This window comes from Cynara cardunculus (genome assembly GCF_001531365.2).
Source record: "Cynara cardunculus var. scolymus isolate 2C chromosome LG 13, CcrdV1, whole genome shotgun sequence".
Taxonomy (NCBI): Eukaryota; Viridiplantae; Streptophyta; class Magnoliopsida; order Asterales; family Asteraceae; genus Cynara; species Cynara cardunculus.
In genome coordinates, this window is record NC_037540.1 from 40450258 (window position 1) to 40475757 (window position 25500).

General features: G+C 33.6%; 1 protein-coding gene and 1 non-coding gene across 2 annotated transcripts; both read right to left on the reverse strand.

Annotated features, from left to right (window-relative positions):
• Window positions 1-17666: 17666 nt before the first annotated feature.
• TRNAV-CAC lies at window positions 17667-17740 on the reverse strand. The gene has a single exon. It is a non-coding gene; the product is annotated as a tRNA-Val (tRNA).
• Window positions 17741-20335: 2595 nt separating this feature from the next.
• On the reverse strand, window positions 20336-25114 carry LOC112525390 (protein NUCLEAR FUSION DEFECTIVE 4-like). Its single transcript, XM_025135506.1, has 3 exons — window positions 24620-25114; window positions 23696-24546; window positions 20336-21182 (listed from the first exon to the last, which is right to left on the reverse strand). Exons 1-3 carry the CDS (start codon window positions 24947-24949, stop codon window positions 20702-20704), a joined length of 1662 nt encoding a protein of 553 aa, XP_024991274.1. The 5' UTR covers window positions 24950-25114; the 3' UTR covers window positions 20336-20701.
• Between the last annotated feature and the right edge of the window lie 386 nt (window positions 25115-25500).

Below are 25500 nucleotides of genomic sequence, written 5' to 3' on the forward strand. Positions count from 1 at the left end.
TTTGAAGTATATAATATATATATGACAAATAGAACAAATATATTCACACACCCTCCTCACCTTTGGTGATGTTTAGACCCTTGACCTTCTAAGAGGTCAATAACTATTGACTCACATACCGCTAGCTCAAAAACCATTTGGCTTCTTTAAAATTTTTGTTGCATCGACTTGCTTTGTAGGTAACCAGAAGTCACCGCATTTGAACCTCTGTGGTCGAGGGGATTTTTATTGATGTATTTATAGTAATAATAAATAATTAAAAAAAAAAACAAAGAAAAGTAGAACCATGTTTGAAAGGTACAAGTCATGGAAGCGATATTGAGTAAATTTCGGGGGAACACCAAGAGAATGATTTTCATCTTTGTGAAGTTTACACTTTCACCCCTCATGTTTTCCTTGTTTACAATAACAACCCTTAGTTTTCATGTTTAAAAGTTTCAGGTATTTCAACTTAAGACGATACACGGGTCTAGACAAGACACGACTCTAACTTACGACTGTTTTTGAAAATCGTTATAAATATCATGAACTTTCAGAACATCGTAAAAGCAATTCGGTTTTTTAAAATTAATACTGTTCAGCTCTTTTGATATGTTAGAAGGCTCTCTGCAAAAAACTATACAGATAATCAGTTTTTATTGGTACAGATTACATTGGTTTTAACAGTTAATAAATCATGCAGTTCCTTAACGAAACAAGCCAATCGACTTCACACAGCGAGAGGCTAGCTATCATTTTTAGCAGTTAGGGAAAAACAATTTGATTGTTGTATCTGTTAAGTTCTCATGATTTTATGTCTGCTGATACTGATTTTGGATTAAACGGGTGATCAAGGTTTATAATCATTGTGTTTGGATAGGGATGGAAACGGGGTGAAGAATGCACCCTTTTTCACATAACCTATAATATGATGTTTGTAATAATCATTGTGTTGATTCTATTAAGACATGTTATTAATAATTACTGAATATGGACATCAAATACGTAATGGTTTACCCATTCAATCATTTTTAGGTATTGCTTAATAATTAAGCAAAAAAAATGTGGCTTAATGACTCAACAAATAAACCATTAAGTTGATTAAGAGAAAAATGAATAGGATCTATAACCTTAAAAACCCGTTATAGATCAAATATCTTGAATGAACATCCCCTTTGTAAACTTACTAATCTGTAACAATCGCACCATGATAGAGTATTGGGCATTTAGTCTAGCGATATGTGAGTCTTTGGTCTCCTACAAGGTCAAGGGTTTAAACTTCACTAAAGGTAAGGAGGGTGCGTTAGTTTATTTGTTCTATTTGCCACCGTGCAACTTTAGACCATTAGATCATTAGCTTATAAAGTTGATCAATGAACATAAATTGGTCTTACGGGTCTCATGTGAACCCAACCCTATATATATATATATATATATATATATATATATGTTAAACCATTTGATTGTAATTCGAGAAAACAATGTAATATGATTACAAGATCATAAAACGTAACCAGTAAATTTTATTTTCAAATATATATACTTGGAAACATGCAAAAATACAGTGACTTATTCTATTTCCTAATACACTGTTTATACCTAAAAAGATTAGGAAACTATTTAATCTGTGTCGCTAGGAGAATACTTGTAATAATACAACTAAAATAGTTTTTTTTAAAGAATGATTTAAAATAACAGGTAAGTGCCTAAAATTTCTGATTTCATATGGTTTACAATATGTTCATAAGTTTGCATGTTAACCATGTTTCTGCTGCTCCATAAACAACTTGGGAACTTGTTCAGTCTATTCCATTATAATACCTGTTTTTATTTATTCAGAAAGAAAATAATGCATAATTCCAACTACAGGTTTTATGTCGATCTTCTGGTATCATATCTCACAATAGTGGAAAGAATTGCTTTCATGTAGCTTTTTACATTTGTTTAACTTTTTTTTTTATTCTAAAAAATCCTTACAAAAAAGGTTTAATTTTCAAACTTATGATTTACATTTAACAAACAAAGTTTTCTTTTTGTTACTGATCTTTTGAACCCAATGTAAATTTGTGTTACAATTTTGTATAATGTTTCTTACAGAACATAGTTTAAATTAGAGGTGATCATTTGCGGGTCCAGACCATGCCTAACTTGTTTTTTTTTTGTTCAACAGACCTAATATTGTAAATTCAAGCCCTTTTTCGGGCTAGACAACTTGTCATTACCGTCCTATAAACGGGTCGGGCTTGTCCACGGGTTAACGGGTGCCTAAAAAGTGTAACTCTTAATTGCAAACGTGGAACCAAATAGTAAAGGAAAAACTGCCAATTAAAATTTTAAGCAACTACTGACTTTATCTATTGTTGATCGATTAAGACTTTTGACATAAAGATGCTGACAACGATAATGTATAGCCTTTTGGGTTCTCAAGAAAAACCAAAGAGTCCCAACTCCCATCTTATAACTTTAATAATTTAATTTTAAAATATAGTATATAATTTTAATTTATGGTGAAAAAATATTAATTAGAAAACATAAACGGGCCGGACAGGGTTGTCCATATTTATTTTTACATTGCTCATGTCCGCTCGTTAATTTTAACGGACAAACCCGGACCCGTCCATTTTCTCGAAAATGATTGTCCAATCCCGTATTTCTAGTGGGCCGGATGAGCCGGGTCTAACAGGTCGTCTCGCCCATGAACAACTCTAGTTTAAGATGTTTAAAAGTTAACAAAAATGATCAAAATAAATGAAAATGTTAGGTGTCGTTTACCAAACGCTTACCCAGGTAAACGCTTACCCAGGTAAGCGCTTACCCAGGTAAGCGCTTACCAAGTAACATTACCTCACCGAATGAATATTGACAAGAATAAAAAATCTTACCCGGTAAGTGAAGGCGACGACTTTTACCATGGTAATCGCTTACCGGGTAAATTATTGCATACGATGTCGTTTTGATGAACTAAAATCTTACTCGGTAAATAAATAATAATGTTAAATTTTATCGGTAAACACTTACCGGATAAGTGTTTGGTAAACGACCCCTTAATGACAAAGGCTTTTTTGTAGAGATTTGACTATGAAAAAGACGAATCTGAGTTTGAAGAGGGGGAAGGAGAAAGAGCTCTCGACCCGCAACAGATTGAGGAGGATTTATTCCCTGAAATTACCACTTGGATCTGGAACCTACATGCTGATGCTCACAGTTTCGATAAGCCTTAGGTAAAAACAAATAACGGGTGTAGGTTTCTTTTTCCGGACAAACGATATTAACTTTAGAAAACTACAGGGGTTGTATGGTCATTTTGTAAAATCTGTTTTGTCTTTTAGCCCATTAATTAGTTTAATTAAACTTAATTATTCTATTTTAACTAATAATATAACCTCAGTGGTCTGTCCGCACGAGCGGGTCCTTTTTTCGAACATAATAAAATAAAAAGTATTATTTATTTCGTATTTTTATTTATATTTGTATCAAAATAAGTGTTCACTTTCAAAAGTAGATAATTAAATTCTCAAATTTATCATTAGTTAATGTATAATATTTAAAAGTTGTGAAAATAGATTAAATAAGGGTAAACATGTCATTTCACACATCATCATCCTCATCTTTAGTGAAGTTTGAACCCCTGACCTTTTAGAAGGTCAAAGACTCACATACCACTAAGCCAAAAACCTTTTAGTAATAACTATGGATGTTAATAATTATGTAGACATAAAACTATGTGTCATTTCAAATGTGAACACTTATTTTAAGATAAATGAAGTATAATTCTAAAAAAATTTGTTTTTCAAAGTAACTATGAAACCATGTAGTTGTTATAAATATACAAACCATGTAGCTGTTACAAATATACAACTCATTCAGTTAATGTATTTATGAAAATGATGAGAGTTTATTTTATTATGATCTGAATATTTATGAAAATGATGAGGGTTTATTTTATTATGATCTTAAAATATTTTATACAAAACTTATATTATGACTTTAATAATATACTGTTTGTTATCATATTTAATACATTAGTTATTTATATGATTGACAGGTCAATCTTACCAGCCCGTTTTGACTTGTTAAATTTAGGGCACATTACATGAAAAATTAACGTATTTTAATTTGATTTTTATTTTAGATAACGTACTTTGAAAACTTTCATTTTGGTACATAAGATGTAAAGTTTTAAATATTTAAGTACTCGGGTAACCGGTTGAAGCATAACCGGTTATCATGCTGATGTAGCGAATGTTGTGGTATCCAACTAAGTATTATTTGTTGACGTGGTTAGTGACATTAATTTTTTAATCTAAAATTAGTCTTCAACCAGTTACCTGAGTACTTAAATGGAGGTTTTGAAAGTACGTTACTCAAAATATGAATCAAGTTAAAGTACGTTATTTTTTCATGCAATTTGCTATTTAATTTACATACGAATGTATATAAGTTCGAGAAGTTGCATGCTTAGGTTTGAATGATTAACCTCACGACTGGTTTTGACTCCATCTTAATTATTGTGTTTTGATGTATTATCTTTTTACCATCTGAAGATTGGTAAAGTTGAGTGTAATTAAGTAACAATAACATCTTTTTCACACTTTAAAATTTGTGTATTGTTTATGATCGGGTCGTTTTGCCTCAAAAGATGTGATTAACACTTTTCTTTGTACTTTCACCCCATTTTACATTATACTAAACCCAAATCAATGTCAAAGAAATAAAGAAATACGTGAAGTACAAACAAACCCTGATCATGAAACATACATATTCCAATGTCAAATGAAACTAAACCATTTGTGATAATGTTGTCATACAATAAATACTAACATCTGAATCTCAAAATTACAAATTTCGTGATCCCAAAAACCCAGTGAATCTTTTTACAATATAAGAGTAGAAGTAACAGAAAGGTTACTTCATATATGAGGTGTTTATTATCAGGGTTTTGATAGTAAGGTCTGTGATAATGTAACATGAGGCAAGCTCCTATGATGTAGCACAAACGGTTATGAGGTAGTATTCTTGCATAAAAAGGTCAGGGTTCGAGTCTAGTAACCGCAACGTGGGCATTAGAAATTTCTTGAGTATCGAGCTCTTTGTAAACAATAGACTCTTAATTCAGTCACTTAGCAGGCCAATATGACATGTCTTGTTCTCAGATGATGCTCTTGAGAAGGGTGGTGTTTGTCAACTTAGAGGTTGCCGATTACAAATATTTGTTTGCACAGGCACGACTGCTCTTTTAATAATTATGGGAGCTAAGATTCTATAAGAACATAAGATCACCCTAGCTCTCATGATGTAGCACAGTCGGTTCCGTCACAATATACTTACATAACCATGTCAGGGTTCAAGTCTAGCAACCGCAATATGGCATCACAATTTCTTTTGAGTAACAACAGGCTGCTTGTGAACACTAGACTCTTAATACAGTCTCTTAGCAGGCCGTTGTGCACCTAAGATACTCTCAAATCATGCTCTTGAGACGAGACAGTATAAGCCAACTAAAGGATTACCAGTTACAGATATGTGTATGTACAAACATGACTCTTTTTATAACACCTATTGACGAAGTAAAATAGACATAACATCTGATTTTCTATTCGATCCCACCAATAGCCATGGGATACATGTCCCGATCTTGATAAAAGGGTATTTTTGGAAAAGTAGCAACATTTGCATAGAAGAATGTAAAAAAAATTGTTAAGAGGGGGGACAAGGCAAATAAGCAAAAGTATAGGGAAGTGTGAAGAAGAAATTATAACAAAGTAGACCACATGATTGCAAGCCAAACGGGCGTGGTCGCTTTATAAGAGAAGGAAAGCCGCTTTTATCACATGGCTTTTTATATTTTCAATTTTTACCCTCCCACTTTCCAAAAAAGGCACAATAACCCAAAAGTTTCTTTTTTTTTTAATTTATTATTCTTATCTTGGTTTCTTTATTTTGGTATATTTAATTAGCACTTAATGTGCTAATATGAGTTTTTCACTAATCTATGTGGTGACGTCATTACTACGAGTGTCATTACGTCTCTGATTATGATATATAGAATATAACCACTGTATTATTTTACTTACAAGGTCAGCTTTTTTTTTTTTACATTAACAACATGGATGATATGTCACATTTCTAAGAAAAAATGGGGTGATTTGATGGATATTATCCAAGTGTACGTGTTCTCTAGCTTGTTGCACGAAAGATTATTCCAAAACATCGTTTAACAAGTAAGTTCATATAGACCCTAATACTGAATCATATGATTATCAGAAAGGTTCAAAAATGAAACTGTAGTTTTGGACTTTCAAAGGGTATTCTGTTACTCCCTTAATTTAACTTTTCTTTCGAGTAGTCATCAATCGTTGTAATGCATATTGTGTTAATGGATAATCTAGCACCCTTTTTAAAGTAGATGGATATGTTAGCTAAAATCTTTAAAGAGGATGGGCACCACCCACCTCCTCAAAACACACGGTTTTCCTCCTCTATGATGGTCGTGGTACCGATATAGTCACAGTGGAGTCGCTCCAGAAAGTGACGTCATACCCTTTTTTACATAATAAAATATTTGAAGCATAGGACATTGAGTTGTAAAGTCAGGTGTGTTCTCGAGCATAGTCTACGAAAAGAAATACCAATGATTTTGATTCTACTTGTTTTCTTTCAACTATTTATAATATCATATAACTAATTGTTTTTACCTTAATACTATAATGTATGCCCACAGAAAAACCGAAAGGATACCATAATTTCAAACTTCAAAAGGGTATTTCCATCCTCTCTAAGGGGTTGTTTGGTAGTTGCTGAATGGTTTAGTGCAGAATTATTAAGTGGTCAGAATGATTAAGAAACTCTCATGATATAGTGCAAAATGAAATATAATTGTTTGGTAATTGTTTACAATGAAATTAGGGTACTAAATGGTTAAGGGAGGTCCATTATGTAAAATCATTCAGAGGATTTTAAAACCATTAAGAGGCAGACTTTTCTTTTGTCAAACAAGATTCACCTTTTAATGACTCAGAAACTGCCTTTTAATAGAACTATTAAGAGGTAAACAAACAACCCCTAGATAAACGTATTGCTCCAAGATCTTTCGAGGATACATCACCAAACTCGCAACTGAACATCGTCAGTGCATGTTACTACATCGGTTTATACAGAATACTGATTATAATCTTGATAAAATCTTGAAGAAACTTTTGATTGAAAATGTAAGATTTGGGTAGGGATGGAGAGTTGTTAGGATCATGTGGGCATTGGAAAAAAGCACATCACATTCTCTTCTTTTTCTTTTTGAAAAACTTGCCTTCATAATCTTGGTTTCCAAAAGAAAAATGGTGGGGGCAAATGACAAATGCTTTAAATTTCTAGACATGGAGTTTTAGTATTTGGTAGTTTGTTTCATCATTGAGATTCCCTTTTCACCTCTTGTACAACCAAAAGCATAATACCCATTATTTCTGATATTATACTGATACGATATAATAAACCAGTTAAATTTTCTTGATATTCTACTGATATAATATAATAAATCAATCAAATTTACTTGGTTTTGTTTAAGATTTTATCAGGGTAACTTTAAGATCTCGTGATCAAGTTTGATATGTGGATTTGCTTAATAAGTCAACAGTGGAGCGTTGACTGAATGAACGATAACAGTTCTACTTTGAAAATGTGACTTACTGGATATTTCACAAAAAGCTTAGAATTAGTTGGTATATATCGTGTCAGAAGGATAAAAACATTAATATTTGTTGTAAAATGCCTCATTTGGTATGAAATCTCAATCAATCAAAACATTACGAGCGTTTTTTGACTTTTTGAATCTTGATACTCGACTTTTCACTGAAACCAACAATCGATTATGTGAAAACAACAAAAAAATACTGGTATGGTTAGCAATAGGCAGTAATTTTGGACGAACCCAACAGAAATTCTGACATCTGTTCTTTCAAAGCGTTCATTTTAAAGACATATAACATACTGTTTTTCAAAAAAACAGTTTGTTTGAAAAGAGAAGTCAAAATAACAGTTCAAAAAAGTCAATCAATAACATAAAGTGGATTTTTTTTTAAAATTATGTGGCAACCTGTAAAGAATCCCAAAAAAGAGGGACTTAATGTGAAATAAAAAGTAGATTAGTGAGTGTATTTGAGTATTCTTTAAATTAATTAATTAATTAATTTAATTATTATTTAATTAATATGTCACCCTCAGCTATCATTGCTTATCTTTAATCTCAATATGATGATTAACCATCGTGACCTTTTTTAAAATAATAATAATTATATATATATATATATATATATATATATAGGAGCAATCAAATGAAAACCACTCCAATTTGTAAAAACCGTAAAAACTACTCTCATCCGTCGTTAATCTTATGAATTTTTTTTATGAAATTGTTAATCTTGTGAAATTGTTTTATATAATACTTTTTTTGATGAAGTTGTTTCATATGTGGTTATGAAATTGTTTCATATACTACTTAATGAAATTTTAATGAAACTGTTTCATGTATTTCTCTAAAATTAAAATAATGAAGATGATAATATTCATGATTAACACCCTTCATAATAAAAATGGTTAATCAATCTCTCATAATTACAAAAAAAAGAAAAAAAAAATTATGATTGGTTGAATGAGGTTTTTACGGTTTTTACAAATTGAATGATTTTTATTTGAACTCATCCCTATATATATATATATATATATATATATATATAGGGTATATTTAAAATACAACCATGTCTATTTGTACAACTAATGCAACCCAATTAATTAAGATATTTATAGAAATGATGAAAGTTTATTTATTATGATTTGAATTTATAGAAGATGAATATAGTTCATTAATTATGATCAATACTTTATATTAAGAAACAATCAAAACTTTTATAAAATCACATATTTATCAAATTAAATGAACGGTTGAAATTAATTGTATTTGTTGTATAAATGTAAAAGGTTGTATGATAACCAACCTCAATATATAATATTAAAAAAATAAAACAAATAATTTGTTTGAGTGGTTGCTACTTATTTTTATGAGGAATAATTTTAATAACAATTTACCAAGCAATAAAAATCAATTATTATTACCATTATGATTAATTAATAAGTATCAGGTACAATCACTGTATCACGTTGTGTCAGATGACGTTTATTTTTTAAGAGGTGCTAAAGTCTGAAGTCTTATTTCACTTTTGATTTATAAGAGATGGTGCTGACGTTTGAAATCTGAATCAATAAGGTTGTTTGTTTTTGTAAATTGGTATATGTCTGAATTTATTTAAATTGTCTATTTTACCTCATTAAAAAGTTATATTGTTGAATTTATAAATAAGATTTATACAGTTTCACATATTTATTCATCACCATTACGAAATTTACATCTAAATTATATCATTAGCATTCATTTAAATGAAAACATGTCATTAACGTAAACACATTTAAATCCTATTAAAATACATCAATTGAGAGATGTGATGATTGATTTGGTAAGGATTGACTGAGAGAAATGATCGACTAAGGTTAATCGATTAAGAAACGTCATTGTTGAGGGTTTAAAGAACAATAAGAGGCAAATAAGAGGTTGGTTTACCTCTTAGCAGATACGACGACAATAAGACATAAGTGGCTCTGAAAAATTGGATAAAACAAACAGTCTAAATGGCGTTACCTATTAATGAATCAGATATAAGAGGCTAATAAAAGAGTTTATGATATTGAAAACAGTATTTTGATTCTTTTCGTGTAATAACAAGATTGGAAAAAGAGAGTTTATGATTTAATGATTAAATGATCGTATTTCTTAACAAATGTTCACAACTAATGAAGGCAACTTATATTTAAAGCAGTATTTTAATCTGTATTTTATTATTATCTACAAAGTACATTAATTCAATGAAAAGATATGAAACACCAGTTGTATTTAATACTTCTTAGGGTGCGTTTGGTTTGCGGGATTGGAATGGATTTAGGGGGGATTTGGATTTGAAATCCATTCCAATCTTGTGTTTGGTTTGCCAAATTGAAGGGATTTGGAATCCAGGGATTTGATTAAAATCCCTTGTATGCAGGATTTGGAAATCCTTTGCAAAGGGTCGGGATTTCAAATCCAATCCCTTCCATCGCTTCCCTTCCATCGCCGGTGCTTCCTCCTGCTTCCTTCCCGTCGCTTCCCTTCCATCGCTTCCCTTCCATCGCCGGTGCTTCCTTCCCGTCCCTTGCGAAGCTGTGCCCTAGGGTCGTCTCACCGGTGCTCCCTTCTCGCATCACTCTCAGCAGGTAAATCATTGCTATATGCTTGCTTAAACTGATTCTTCAGATGCATGATCATAGGAATTTTGCTATTTCTAGTCAACTTCTATATGCTGTTTTATGATTCTGGTTGATATATAGTTGAAGTTCATGGTATACACTATGATCATATTATGTCCAAATCCTGCAAACCAAACACAAGAATGGATTTTAAATCAAATCCAATCCAAATCCCATGGAATCCAAATCCCTCCTGGGAATCCAAATTCCTCAGAAACATTCCTGCAAACCAAACGCACCCTTAGTGTTTTTAATTTCACATTTTTTTATTAACCTGAAACCTGCTATGCGAACCGACTAATCTCAGGGCGATCATTCGTTTTGTGGGTTGTCCGGATTCATTGCATTTGAACCTCCGAACCCACAAAGAGGATTTTTATTCCTCCTTGGATTCGAACTTGGGACCTCCATGCACTTTAACCTTTGAAACTGAAGTTCAAATCAATCGGACACCACTCTTGTAGTTGATTTCACAATTTTTAAAACCACCAATAATTGAAAAAGCATACTAATAGAAAAAAAGCATTTGATCAAACATATTGTTGTTTTTTTAAGGTGAAAAACATTGATATATATATATATATATATATATACATACATACATACATATGTAGGGTTGGGTTCACGTGAGACCAAAGGTTTTTCGTGAGACCCGTAAGACCAGTTTATGTTTATTGATCAACTTTATAAACTAATGATGTAATGGTATAAAGTTGCATGGTGACAATCTTGTGATTATTGAGAAGTCTCGTGACAATTTTGTGATTTTGAATATTTAGATTGTAAATCTAATCTAATGATTGAGAATTGGTCTTACAAGTCTCACAAGAAATCCTTGGTTTCACATGATCCTAAGTCTACATATATATATATATACATAGACTTGGGATCATGTGAGACCAAAAGTTTTTCGTGAGACCCGTAAGACCAATTCTCAACCATTGGATTAGATCTACAATCTGAACATTCATAATCACAAAATTGCTACGAGACTTCTCAATAATCACAAAATTACCATCGTGCAACTTTAGACTATTAGATCATTAACTTATAAAGTTGATCAATGAACATAAATTGGTCTTACGGGTCTCACGAAAAACCTTTGGTCTCACATGAACCCAACCCTATATACATATACATATATATATACATACATATATATACAGAGGAGTGATCATATGAAAACTGCCCTCATTTGTGTAAACCGTGCAAACCATCTTCATCTGTCGATTTCATTGTTTAATCTTATGAAATTTTTTCATGAAATTGTTTAATCTTGTGAAATTGTTTCATATAATACTTTTTTTGATGAGGTTGTTTCATATATGGTTGTGAAATTATTTCATATAATACTTAATGAAACTGTTTCATGTATTTCTCTAACATTAATGAAACTGTTTCATGTGTTTCTCTAAAATTAAAATAATGAAGATGATAATATCTATGATTAACACCCTCCACAATAAAAATGATTAATCAACCTCTCATAATTACAAAAAAAATGAACAAAATGAAAAATTATGATTGCTTGAATGCGGTTTGCACGGTTTGTACAAATTGAGTTATTTGCATTTGATCGCTCCCCTATATATACATATATATATACATATATATATACACATATATATATACATATATATATACATATATATATATATATGTATTTTGGGTTGGACAAGAAAGGAGTAGTACCCCTTGCTATGTCATGCTTTTCTAGTTATTGAGTCCACAAACATTCCCCTGTGCCCTCTGTCTCCTTTGACTAAAAGTCTCGACACATTTCAAATTTGTCCTTCCCTAATCATACTTACAACCCATTTTCTTTTTTACTTATATACATCGACAAAAAATTGTACAAGAATTAGAGTTAAAGTGATAAACGTAAAAAAAAATCTAGACCCTTGATCATTTTAATCTCTTGTCCACTCATGAATTGCACTTCTCACGAGATTTTTGATCTGATGTATCTCGGTGCATCTCATCCTAATATGCATCCAAGATGGAGATCACTTCTTACACTTCTTACACTTCTCATCTTACCTCTCATTCTCATTAGAACTATATATATATATATATATATATATATATATATATATTCATGTCGACTTCAAAAAAATGTGTTGTTTGAAAGCATTCAAACTGTGTTAGAATCTTTAGTTGCAAAAAGAAAGACTCGGGAGTTGTGCGTTGATAGATTTATTGAACAGTTTATTCGGTTTCAAGAAAATAGATGGTTATGCTTCTTGATTTTATGCATACATATTCATTACATCTACAAAAAGCCGGTTATTTGGATGCATTCAGATCGTTTGTAACACAAAAAAGATTTCAAAAGTTTTATGTCAAGAGAGTTCATGGACGATTCATTCGGCTTTCAGAAAACAGATGGTGGTGTTTCTTGATTTTGTGCATACACACAGATCCAAACCGTATTGGAAGATTATTTCTTTAAGTACATTGAATTATATAAACTATATTTATGACGAAAAAAGAACTGGGATATCGTTTGCTGACAGGGTTTGTGAACGATTCATTCAAGTTTAGAAAATTAGACTGTGTCGTTTCGTGAATTTATGTCAGATATTTTATACCATGATCATTTCCTAATTATTTATATTTTACTTTGATGGATATGAGTCCAGATGTTTATCGTTCTGATTATAAGTTTGACTTTAAGAAAGTCAAAGACATGTTAAAATCAATTAAATAATATCAATTAAATTATTTTTATCTGCTATTAAATATTTTCTGATTTATTTATTTGTATTTTTATAATAGTATCAATTAAATTGTTTTTTATGTGCTATTTATTAAAATAACTGAAGCTAAATAGACAATTTTAGCTAAATTGATGATATAAAAATTTGTGATTATTTGAAATTAGATTACAATTGATATAATCGTGATAAAATATAAATATAAATATATGATTTTTAATTTTTTTAAATATATAATTGTTATTTTATATATATATATATATATATATATATATAGAGAGAGAGAGAGAGAGAGAGAGAGACTTGGGATCATGTGAGACCAAGGGTTTTTCGTGAGACCGTAAGACCAATTTTCAACCCTTGAATTAGATCTACAATCTGAACATTCATAATCACAAAATTGCCACGAGATTTTTCAATAATTATAAAATTATCACCGTACAACTTTAGATCATTAGATCATTAATTTATAAAGTTGATCAATAAAGATAAATTGATTTTAGGGTCTCACAAAAAACCTTTGATTTCATGTAAACTCAACCCTATATATTTAAAGGCAAAACCGGTTTACCGGTTTATGACTTTCCATTGGATCCTCTTCATCATGTTTTGCTTTGTGCGAGTCATCAATTACTCTTTTTGTGTTTGTTACACTTTGATACCTCTCTTTTTACCATCAAGTACACTTTTGAACCATAAGTTTTCCCTTTTCACATTTTTGCACATAAAGTACAATTCTTCTCACAACTTAGCTCCAACTGATTATTTAATCCAGCTCAAGATTTTCACGTATTAACTCAATCTTGAAAAGCCAGATACAAGAACCCATGTTGTTTCTTTTACGGAGTTCAGTTATGGTCTTTGTCATGAACTGAACCTTACGTTTGAAGATGACGAGACGTGATCCAAAAAATTGGATGAGCACGTGTTGTTCGTGTCAAAATTTTAAAAGAAGAAAACTTTTGAGTACAAATGCTGACTTTTATCAGACAATTCAACTCAAACGATCTTAGTAACTATATTATGAAAAACCATGTTGATTCTAATTCAAATAACTAATTACAGTGTTATATATGCAACGTTAAAGTCCATGTCATCCTCTGAAGTTCCTTAAATCCGATCAGTTACGTACATATTGTCCCTTATCCCTATCAAGGACTGAAATGCACATTTTCGAAGTGTACGATTCCAAACTGTAAATTGGTAAAATAGAGGAGATCAAAGTTGAATTAGCTTTGTATTATGTATAACAATGATTAAAGGCTTAGTTGGGTGTTTATCTTTTACTCCTTTCTTCTATAAACCCCTTTTTAGGTTAAAGATGATCACCTTCGAAATGATACTGCTTTAACGAATTACACATCATGCAGTAAAAATTATATTCTACTCTGAACATGATCATTGCAGCCATCGTTAAATGCATGGATTTCTTTATCCTCTTTTAGCCAACAAGTTCTGGGGGTATGTTCGATTGCTTATGGTTCTGATCATATGATCACATTTCGTATAAGCATGAAATCAAGAATCTTGAGGGCTTTAGCATGCCGATAAAGGTCCTTTTATGTCTTTTTTACCCTACACATATCAACTTGAATGATGGTCAACTCCATTAGCAAATGCACAAGTTGTTGATTTTGCCAAGCCATTTGTCAACAAACAACATGATTGTGAAATACCCTTTTTGCCCTCCACTATGGGAGCACTTGGAATGTTGTGTCTTGTGGGGATAGTCAAGATTAAATCAAGAATTAATGTTGCTTACAGATTTACTGATTTTACACATTGTAACCGATGTTTGATCTGATTTGTTTGTATATGTTTTGAAACTCCTTGAAATATTCGGATCCATGTTTCTATCGTAGATGTCGAAGTACAACTTTACAAGAGAAACAACGAAGAAAAATGCAGTTTTCAGTGAAACTTGAAAAAACGGAGTAAGATATAGTGTCAGTGTGAGGAGCATCATGACACCCCCCAGCCTAAACAGTAATGTTGATTTAATAATTTCTGTTATAAAAATTCATTCCTAATAAGTCATAAGTGGCTTACAGTACTGATATTGATTGGAATTGTAGAACTTAAAGAAATCATCGATCATTCTCTCACTGTAAAAAGACAATGCGTAAAATAGAAGTTTGTTTGAAGGCTTTTTCTCACTTCTAATGAAGAAGTTGTATGATTCCCATCAAATCATTCGATGATTTCTAAAACTTTTTGTTGGATTATTCACATCAGGTTTTTCATAATGTGAAGGGCGATAACTAAAACTCGAGTTGTCATATCAAATACGATGTTGCCAACAAACATATGTTTCACTAAATGTCACACCAAATTTCAATAAATTGTACACTCGAACCACAAGGGTGATGGTTGATTGTTTAAGTTGGCTCCAAAGGTCAAAAGTGTCCGAAGGTCGTAGGTTCAAGGAGGAATAAGAATCCATTTGTGGCCACGGAGGTTCAAATGTAGTAACTCCGGGCTACTCGCAAAGTATGTGGTCGCCCAAGGGATTAGTCGGCTCGCATAACGGGTTGGATATCCAGGTTAATAAAAAAACAAAAAAGAAAATTTGTACACTCGAAGGTATGTTATTTTTATTAGAATCGAACCGATCGGTTATAGTAACTAAATGGTTAATATTTTTAAATCCTAGGCCGAATTTCCTTGGGCTTAATAAAGGCCCATTATTTGCTTTCAATAAATGTTTTATGGGCTTGTATCTCTCTAATTAATGGTTAAAAGTTTAAAACTCGAAAAATGGAGAACGTCGACGTGTCAGGGACCATTTAACTATAAGAATATACAGATTTTTTTTTTCTTTTTCAAACGGTGATACCATTTGACTAAGAAATGGCACTAGCAGTATTCAAACTCGGGTCCATGGTGGAGTAAAAATCTTGCAAACCAACTCTACCAAATAAAACGTGTTCTCATTGTAGATTCAAAATACATACGGTGACACACTACAAATTAATAAGGTTACACCTTTTACGAACCTAAAAAAAATAAAATTTCGACTTAGGAGTAATACGGTGGCATGTGTTACCGTATGCACCACTATAGGTCCGCCCATGCAACGCGTTATGGTTGGATACTTTACAGGTCGGATTGACTAGAAGATTATCTTGTGCCACTAGAGATTGCAGTTCTAGGATAAGTAGAGTGTGCCAACAAGGAGGCAACAACACAAAACTACCCGTCATGCTGCCAAAGTTTACGTTAAACAGAAATCGAGATTTAGATTAACATTATCATTATATGTCCAGGTATTCATGAAAACAGCCAACTCTTTCAGAGTAGAAGTCAAATATGACGAGCTCGTTTCGTTTGGTTTTATCTTCTACCAACTACTTTATACCAGATTTCTTCCATCGCATTGCTTGCTTGCAGATAAAATACCAGTGCATTAAAATTTTGTACAATTCCATTACTAATGCTTTGTATGCTTGTACGGTACAACTATAACTGAGCTACTATAGCTTTGTTTCTTTTAGGAATGAATTATGATGACATTATGCTATGAATGTTGGTAGTTAATGTACAACTGTTTAATGCATAGGTAGTTAAGGTACAAGTAGTTAAAGCATAAGGGATGTTTAATTGGAGATGGAATTCAAGGAGTACATTTAGGTTGACAAGTAGTTAAATCTTTGACTTTTGAAGTCAAAGATGGTTCTTTTCAACTACTCAAGATTAAATCGATACAGTTTTATTTCCCTTTTAATCATCGAAATTGTTCTCGTACTTTTTATATAAAAATATAACTTTGAAAGTCAAAATTTCGCTTTAGTTGTACTTTAGGACTTCGTTCCGTTTTCGTTGTTATTTAGTTATTCGTAATCCTTTTTTCGATTAACCTGGATATTCAACTTGCTATGCGAGCCGACTAATTACAGAGCGACCACCTGCTTTGCGGGTAGCCCAGAGTCACCGCATCTGAACATTCGTGGCGACAAGGAGATTCTTACCTTTCCGTGGATTTGAACCTGAGACCTCCAGGGCCTTTTGATCTTTGGAACCCAAACTCAAACCAATCAGGCACCACCCTTGTTGTTAGTTATTTCTAATCTTAATATCCCTTTAATCTCAAATTAGAGTCGGTTTTTGACTTTTAAGTTCAAGAGGGACTTGTTTTCAACTTAAAAAAGTTATACGATTCGTCTTTGCCAAACATAAACAATAATAACCAAAGGGTCTTTGGCCTATCGGTTTCGTAGTCTTTGGCCTCCTAAGAGATCAGAGGTTCAAACCTCACCAAATGTGAGGAGAGTGTGTGAATTTATTTGTTGTATTTGCCATATATAAATATTATATACTTAAAAAAACATAAACAATAATAGCTTCGTTGAGGTTAAAGATCAAAATCCGAATTCTAATTATGGGACCAGGGGATTCAATAAAGTTAGGTTCGGTTTGTTTTGATCCTTGGCGTGTGCAAATTTTCGAGGTCGTATTCAACTTAATGAGAAAATTACGAAACTACCCTTTCGAGTTGAATATATGATGCAACAAAGCTTTTACCCTTTTTGAATTTATTGTACGGTAGCTAAAAATATATAAAAGGAAAAGTAAAAGGTCTGATTCAGCTTAGCAGTGAAATTACAATAATATCCCTAAGGCATTTATTATATATATAAAAATTAAAAATGTCTGAGCCCGGGTTCGAACCGGGGACCTCTAGTGTGTGAGACTAGCGTGATAACCGACTACACCACCCAGACACATGTTACCTTGCGTCAATTATATTTTATATTAATATATTGTTTATATGAATTTAAATAACATAGTTTGAATAAACTACAAGTTTGGTCCCTGTAGGTTGTAAAAGATAACAATTTTTGTCTCTGTAATTTAGAAATTACAATATTGGCATAGCGTTCTGCAAAAAACGTCCCAATTGGTCCCTTTAAAATCGATTTGTCGGTCCCAACCAAAAATCCTAGAATTGATCATAGGTCGGGTAACTAGTCCCGTTCCAAATCCAGTCCCGAGCTTGGTTTCTAATTTTTTTACACAAAAAATGTTAATAATGTTTATTTAATTACTATTTTTGAAATACAATATTAAATTTCACTTTAAATAATGCACTTCCATGAAAAAAGTTCATGAAAATTTCGAATTTTTTTAAAATCTTGTAAAAAAAATCTATAAAATATGTATGATAATTAGGGGGTGTTTGGGATTGCTTATTTGAAACAACTTATGATTTTCTACAAAAGCACTTATCATCTTATTATAAGTCAGAAGGGTTTAACTTTTTCAAAAAACTTCTTATTACCGGTTTGGCACCGGTATAAGCTGTTTATCCAAACTCCTTAGCACCGGTTTTGAATGTCTTGAACTCGAGCCGGACTTTGAAATTTCAAAATCTTTATAACCAGTTCTTGGATTAACCCGACCCGATTTCAACATCTCTAATCTATAGCATACATGGACTCACAAGAACCCCCCAACCATTGGGTTGGGCTGAAATTTCAATTTTACAAGCTTGGCCCAACCAAAGTTGTTATTTACATATGGGAACAAATATGAAGTTGATTTGTATAAGTAGGGGCGGAGTCAGGAAATTAATTTAGAGGAGGGGGGGCTAAAAGCGATATAAGAAAATGTACGGGTTTTATTAGAGATGCATAAAAGTCCGAATTAACCGAGTTCGGACTAAAAATGACTGTGATTGGTAAAAAGCCGAATCAGTTAAAGACGCCTGACACAAGGACCGGTTACAGCCTTACAGGGTAAGGCCCGATTTTGTCTTACAGAACCAATTCTTTTAGGGTAAGGCCCGATTTCTAGATTCGAGGTCGAAAAGACATTTTCAAAGTTATGTGTTTTAAATAAAAAAGAGTTACAAGAACCATATGCATGGATAAATAAAAATATTAAAATAAAAACTTTTGAAAATACATAAAAAATGTTGTAAAATTTAATTAATTAAATTCCTTTATCCAAATTAAAACCATAAAATAAACATAAATTTTGAGGGTGTGCATGGCACCCCCTGGTCCCTTAATGTCTATGCCATTGAGCGTAAGAGAACCAAAATGTCCGTAAGAACATAAGATCTTGATACTGGTTGTCTTAAATGACTGAAATAGTCGTTGCGGTGTCGGTTTGTTATAGAATACGTGGACATAGAGTCTTCCAACTCAAGAACAAAATCAAAGTTGAGTTTGTGAGAATACAAGATTGTAAGGGGCACGCTAAATATGTCTATGCGTTTAAAAAAATGTAAATTAGAGACCATAGATAAAGGTATTGTCAGGTTGAAAGAAATGCTGATTTAAAAAATCGTGATTCATAAAAGACTTATTGGCGTTGTAAAAATCAATTCAGAACAGAAGAAATGGTTTTACGTTTAAAAAAAAACTCAAAACTAAAAAAACTGTAAATGAAAGTGTTGACGCTTACCAAGTCTGATAAAAGTTATCGAACATGCACGAGATCCATCCCAAAAAATCTGGATTTCCTTAAAGACAAATAACTGGTTGGATATCCAGGTTAATTATTATTTTTTTGAATAATATTTACAGGAAAAACACATTGAACGATCATAAACAAAAGACACTTAATATTCACGAAATGAACACAACGAACCTTCAAAGGAAAAAAAAACCATATCAAACTTTCACAATTTTCACATGAAAACACACCAAAACATTTAGCGTTAGCGGGTTCTAGAGTGCCTGTCAAGGGCGTTAGCTCATACCCCGGGGTGATCATCACTCTGCACCTCACATCTCGGCACAGTGGAACGTGTACCTGCCTGATGTTCCATTACACTACATTTGTTCCTGTAATCCATAGCCTAACAGAACGCAACAATGTGGGACAACCCGCCCATATAGACGGGGAGGAGGATAACACTACTGGCAAAGACCGTCTGGCGAAAACGCCACAGGCGTGAAGCGTGGTATGTTGGGTCTGAATTTCAGTATTAAATTGTATTCGTGTTGAAAGATAATATTGTCTATAATTATAAAGTCATCGTGTTTGACTTTCCTTGTCTAATTTGACTTTGACTAGGAGGGTTATTGTTTGACCCTATATAAAGCTTTTGTCTTAGTGTATTTTGTAGTAGAAGCTTTCATTGTAATATACGTATACATTTTGAGAGATATAAAATGTTTGACCAGATTGACTTTCTCTCTCAATCTCCTTACGTGTTCTTGAGTGCTAAATCTAAATCTGCCATGGATTCTTAGAAGCTTATCTGAAGATTGATCATTTGTGGACTTACATGGTAGGCCTACGCAAGAGAAGCATAGGGAGGAAAGGGAGCCCGGATGGCGGAAGAGCCACGAGAGGCCGTCTTCATATGAAAAACATTGAACCTTCAATTACCAAATTAATTTATTACATCCTTCCAAATGAAATTTTTAAAAAAATGGAACCAAACGAACCCTTGTAGATTAAGACCGTTGGATCTAGATCAATCCTGATTTCTAAACGATCATATCCGTCTCGATACCGAACGTAGTTTTTCGTTAAACGAACCAGATATCGGAAACACCGATCCTTGCTCCCTTCTTTATCACGTAAAAATCAAAAGAATAGCATCATAAATCCCATAATACCGAAGTGAAAAATGCACCTTAGAATCTAAAAGCAACATTTTATTTTGTTTCTTGGATGAAGAATGTCACCGGGAAACTTTCCCATCGATCCTCCACCTCCGGCAGCCGTCAATGGCTGCCGTTGGCTGCCGCCAACGACTTCTTAGATTTCCGGTTTGTGTAAATCCTATTGTACAAAGCTTTGGTTCTGAAAGCCAACCATACATCCAAAGCGAACCCTATCGCACACGCGAAGGCCATGACTATAAAGACGAGGCGGTAACAGTGGGCTCCAATGCAGGTGTTTCCGCCACTGGCGCTGGTGGTGGCCTCGTGGTCGTACAAGAATCCGGCGAGCAGGCCGGAGAAGAGGAAGGAACCAAGCGGGAGGTTGAGGATGAGGATGTTGTAGATAAGGCCGTAGTATTTGAGACCGAAGAGTTCAGAGGCGGTTGGGACGGTGATGGCGAGACGGACACCGTAGCATATTCCGACGACTATCGAACCGATGTAGAGGGAGCCAGGCATGGCTATGGCCATTAGAACATAGCCCACAGCCATTAGAATCTGGGATGCTGCATTCCATAAAGGTCTAGGTGTCCCCGCCTTCCTGTAAAATAAACCGATCATCATTAAAATCGATATTTATTCCGATCAAGCTATAAACACAACATTAAAGAATAGTAAACGAGTTTTGTCAAAGCTTTTGCTCGTTTGCTATTTATTTCACGAGTCCGATGATCGTTTCTTTGCATTCCCTGCTACATTATGCAAAAAAGGTATGACATCATCCTCTAAAACCGCCATGTCATACCAGTCCCACAACCATCATGGGAAGATATAAGCTAAATACACCCCTATCTACTCATTTCTTCCCCCATACACACATCAATATCAAGACTTCCTTTTTACATTTTCAATGTATGATTTAATCTGATTCTGGTATAAACAGGGGTGCATATAGGCTATAGCAACACTTTTGAATTGTATATCCGAGGGTAGGTGGGGCCAATTGGGTCGGACCTGTATTCGAACCACAGTTATCCCAAATGACCCAGCATTCTGAAAAGATGCCCACTTTCTTTACACGAGACTCATGGTAAGATAATCATATCGTAGTGCAAGTATATCGGGGAGAATGACTTTTCAGTCATCTAAAACGAATAACACACCACCTAAAGTTGACTGATAAAAAGTCTAAAAAATCATTTTTTTCAAATGGTTTGAATGCTAGTAGGACCACCCCTGCCCCACCACTACCACCACCACCACCGCACATCCACAACCAAGAGTGGGAACGGAAAAAGTTAAAAGACAAAAACTCGCATCAATGATCTTTATTTTACGGGTCTCATCTTATAAGACAATACGTTAGGTGACGAAATTAACAAGATTAGTAAAAGATAAACATATGAAATCTTGGAAAGAAGGCAACACATACTTTTCTGGTATGAAAGAAAGGAGACTTGCAAGCCACCCAAAACAACTTGTGGAAATCTTCAAACATAGCTTTCCTTAATGGCAAAGAAAAGGGTTCAACATGGTTTCCACAAGGGCTAATGGGGTCTCGAAGGGTGGGATGCATACAAATCTGACATCTACCTTAAAATGTAAAACAATTGTTTTCAAGAATGTCCCGACTAGTGAGAATCGTGTGAAAGTGGAAAAAGAAAACATAGAACAGATAAACTCACACACCCTCCTCACATTTAGTGAGGTTTGAACTATCAACCTCCTAGGAGGTCAATGACTCACATACCGCTATGCCAAATGCCCCTTTGATAAGATCTGTTGTATGATAAATGGAGTCGACTATTTATGTACATCAACATTAAAAAAACCCATACTTTAAATGTCATGGATCAAGATCAGTCATATAAAGGTGGGATAGGACCACACCTTTTTGGAATGGTTATGGTGTGGTCCATCAACAAAAGTGAACCACATGAAGATTAAAATATCTACAGATCAACCCCACTTAGCATTTAATATACACAAGTTTTTTAGAAGTTATTTGGAAATTGCACAAAAATAGCCTCAATTATATATTAAATAAACCCTTTTTGAGTATAAATAAATAAACTATGATTCTTGATTCTAAGCCAATTTGAAGTGTTGTAATCAAGATTGATTAAAAGAAATGGGGTTTAGAAGTCAATCTTAAAAGAACCTACCCTACTTGGTACCATGGAAACCCAATTTCTATTCCAAATCTTTAAGAACAAAGATTAAAAATTTGGGAATGATTCATTATGTTAAGAATCATTTCTTATATTTTCAATGTATGATTTGATCTGATTCTCATAAAAGTGGGGTATATATAATAATACCCTTTTGGGGATTTGGTACACGTAGTGTCAATATCTGACGGAAGCTTTTATTAAAGCGATGGAACAGCAAACCGAAAACACATGTAATCAAGCTTTTAATATCAAAATTAGGCATAATATCTCACTATTCATCATCCAAACCAAGTGGGTGTTTGGGATTGCTTATTTAAAACAACTTATGCTTTTCTGTAAAAGTGTTTATCAATTTATATGGTGACAAACTTGAGTTTTATAAAAAGTGTTTGGATTAGCTTATGGCGGTATCACACTGGATAAGCTGATAAAATAGACGAGTTACCCTTTTCTATTCTCGTCCAAACACTAAAAACTTCTTATTACCAATATCACACCAGAATAAGTTATTAAGTTAGAAGTTAGTAACTTATTAAAAACTCCTTATTACAGGTGCCAAACCGGTATAAGCATTTCCTTTTTTTTCTCCATCCAAACACTAAAAACTCCTTATTATCGGTATCACAGCAAAATAAGTTAATAAGCACTTTAAATAAGCAATCTCAAACACCCTCAAACCTAACCAAACAAACCTATTATGTCCCCTCTGTAGATGGGGTTCAAGAAAAATTAAGATGTATACAGACCTGACATCTAATCCATATAAAATCGTTTGTTGTAAATTAAACATTTTTTGGTGAAAATTTTATGGGTATTGTGTGATAAATTAGATTTTGAATAATAGTTTTTAATTAAAAATCATTAATTAATAAGAAATTAGGATTTATAAAATAAAAATGGATGTGTTTGTGAGAGAAAAAAAGAGGATCAAGAAACTTACTTGATGAAATACTCCGAAACCGATCCGGATAGGATCCGACCGAAGAAGCCCCAAATGCTTGTTAACGAAACAAATATGGATACATCCGCATACCCGAGAGCCAGACCCATTTGACCCATATTATTCTGAACCGCCAGACCCGTACCCACTCCACAAAGAAACGATATGAACAAGATCCAAAAGTCCACCGTCTTTAATGCCTCAAACACCGTGTGTTCTTCTCCGATCACCGGCGGAATCTTTTCCACCGCCGTCGACGACTCTTCCTTTGACTCCTCCGCCACCGTCTCAATGGTTTGTTGTTGTTCTTCTTCTTCTTTTATAAGCAATGGTTCGGTTGTTGGGGTTGATTCGACGTCAAGGGTTTTGGGATTTGATCGGATTAGGTTTTGAACGGCGAGGTACACCGGAACTGCTAAAGGGGAAGCCAAGAGGATGAGTAGAATAATGGAGAACGCTTGTGATAGTTTAGTGCCATGGTCGCCGGTGATGTCGAAAGTCAGTAAGTAAACGGCAATGACAACGGCGAGGACGTTGAATATGTTGAAGTAACGAGTTTCGGATTTTTCTTCTGCGGCGGTGGAAGATGGTGGGATTTCACGGAGGAAGACGATGGCGAAGAGACAGACAACGAAGGGAACAACTGCTAACATAAGGAGAAAACGAGCTGGATCGTTGTTGAATAGAGCTGTACAGATATCGGTAAAAATGGCGGTACTCAAACCCACATACCCTTTTAGGATTCCGGCCACCGGACCTCTGTTCTTCCGGAAATTCCGAATGCATGTTACTAAAATTGCAGTGTTCATCCATGTCGTACTGTTTCCTCCCATACACAGAAATATACACATCTGTACAATTAGAAAACACCATTAAACCAAATGCACAACAACTGTTTGACGAAACGCGTGAATCAAAAAGTACCTGCCAGTAAGGAAGAGGTTGGATTCTCTGGCTAACGACGAGCCATTGAACGCCATAACCGATGAAACCTTCAATGGAACCTATAAGGAGAAGAGCAGCAGGGGAGATTCGATCGGAAGCGAGACCGGCGAGGATTCCAAAAGCTTTTCCGACATCTTTAGCGACGGAGAGATTATTGAGTTGGAGCTGAGTGAGTGCCATTAGAGATTTAAGAGCATCGGAATAGTTTGAAAAGGTATAGTTATTGCCGGAAATAGCTTGAACCCAGACGGCGGTGACGAACCCCATCCATTTTCCGGCGGGGGACGTCGGAGATAACAGGAAACCCATTTGGGTTTTTGAGAATCTTGTTCAAAATGGGAGGAAATTTGTCGGAAAGATGGTGAATTGATTGGGGGATCTTGAAATTGTACGGCAAATTCGCGATGGTGGATCAAGAATTTATATGAAGTGGTTGGAGATTACTTTGAATAACTACTTTGTATTTTAACCAACAGAAAAGAAAACCAGTCGTCGGCCATTTTAATGTGGACTGCAACTTGCAGTTTAAAATTCAACAAAAAGTCGAAGATGACGAAATTAATTTTTTTAGGGGTTGTTTGACGGTTGCGGAATAGACATAATGATTAAGTCGTCAGAATGATTATAAGATACTCTTATGATATAATGTCAAATGAAATATACGTGTTTGACTAGTTGTGTACCCGTGCAATGCGGCGGGAGCCGTGAATTTTAACGATTTTSAAGTTTCACTGGTTTTATTAGAGAAGATTTAACGATGATATAAGTTACATTTGGTCTTTACATATTAATACAATTTGAATAAATAAAAGTTATGATTCCAATTACAGTCTATCGTGAAAAAAATTGTATGACAGTTT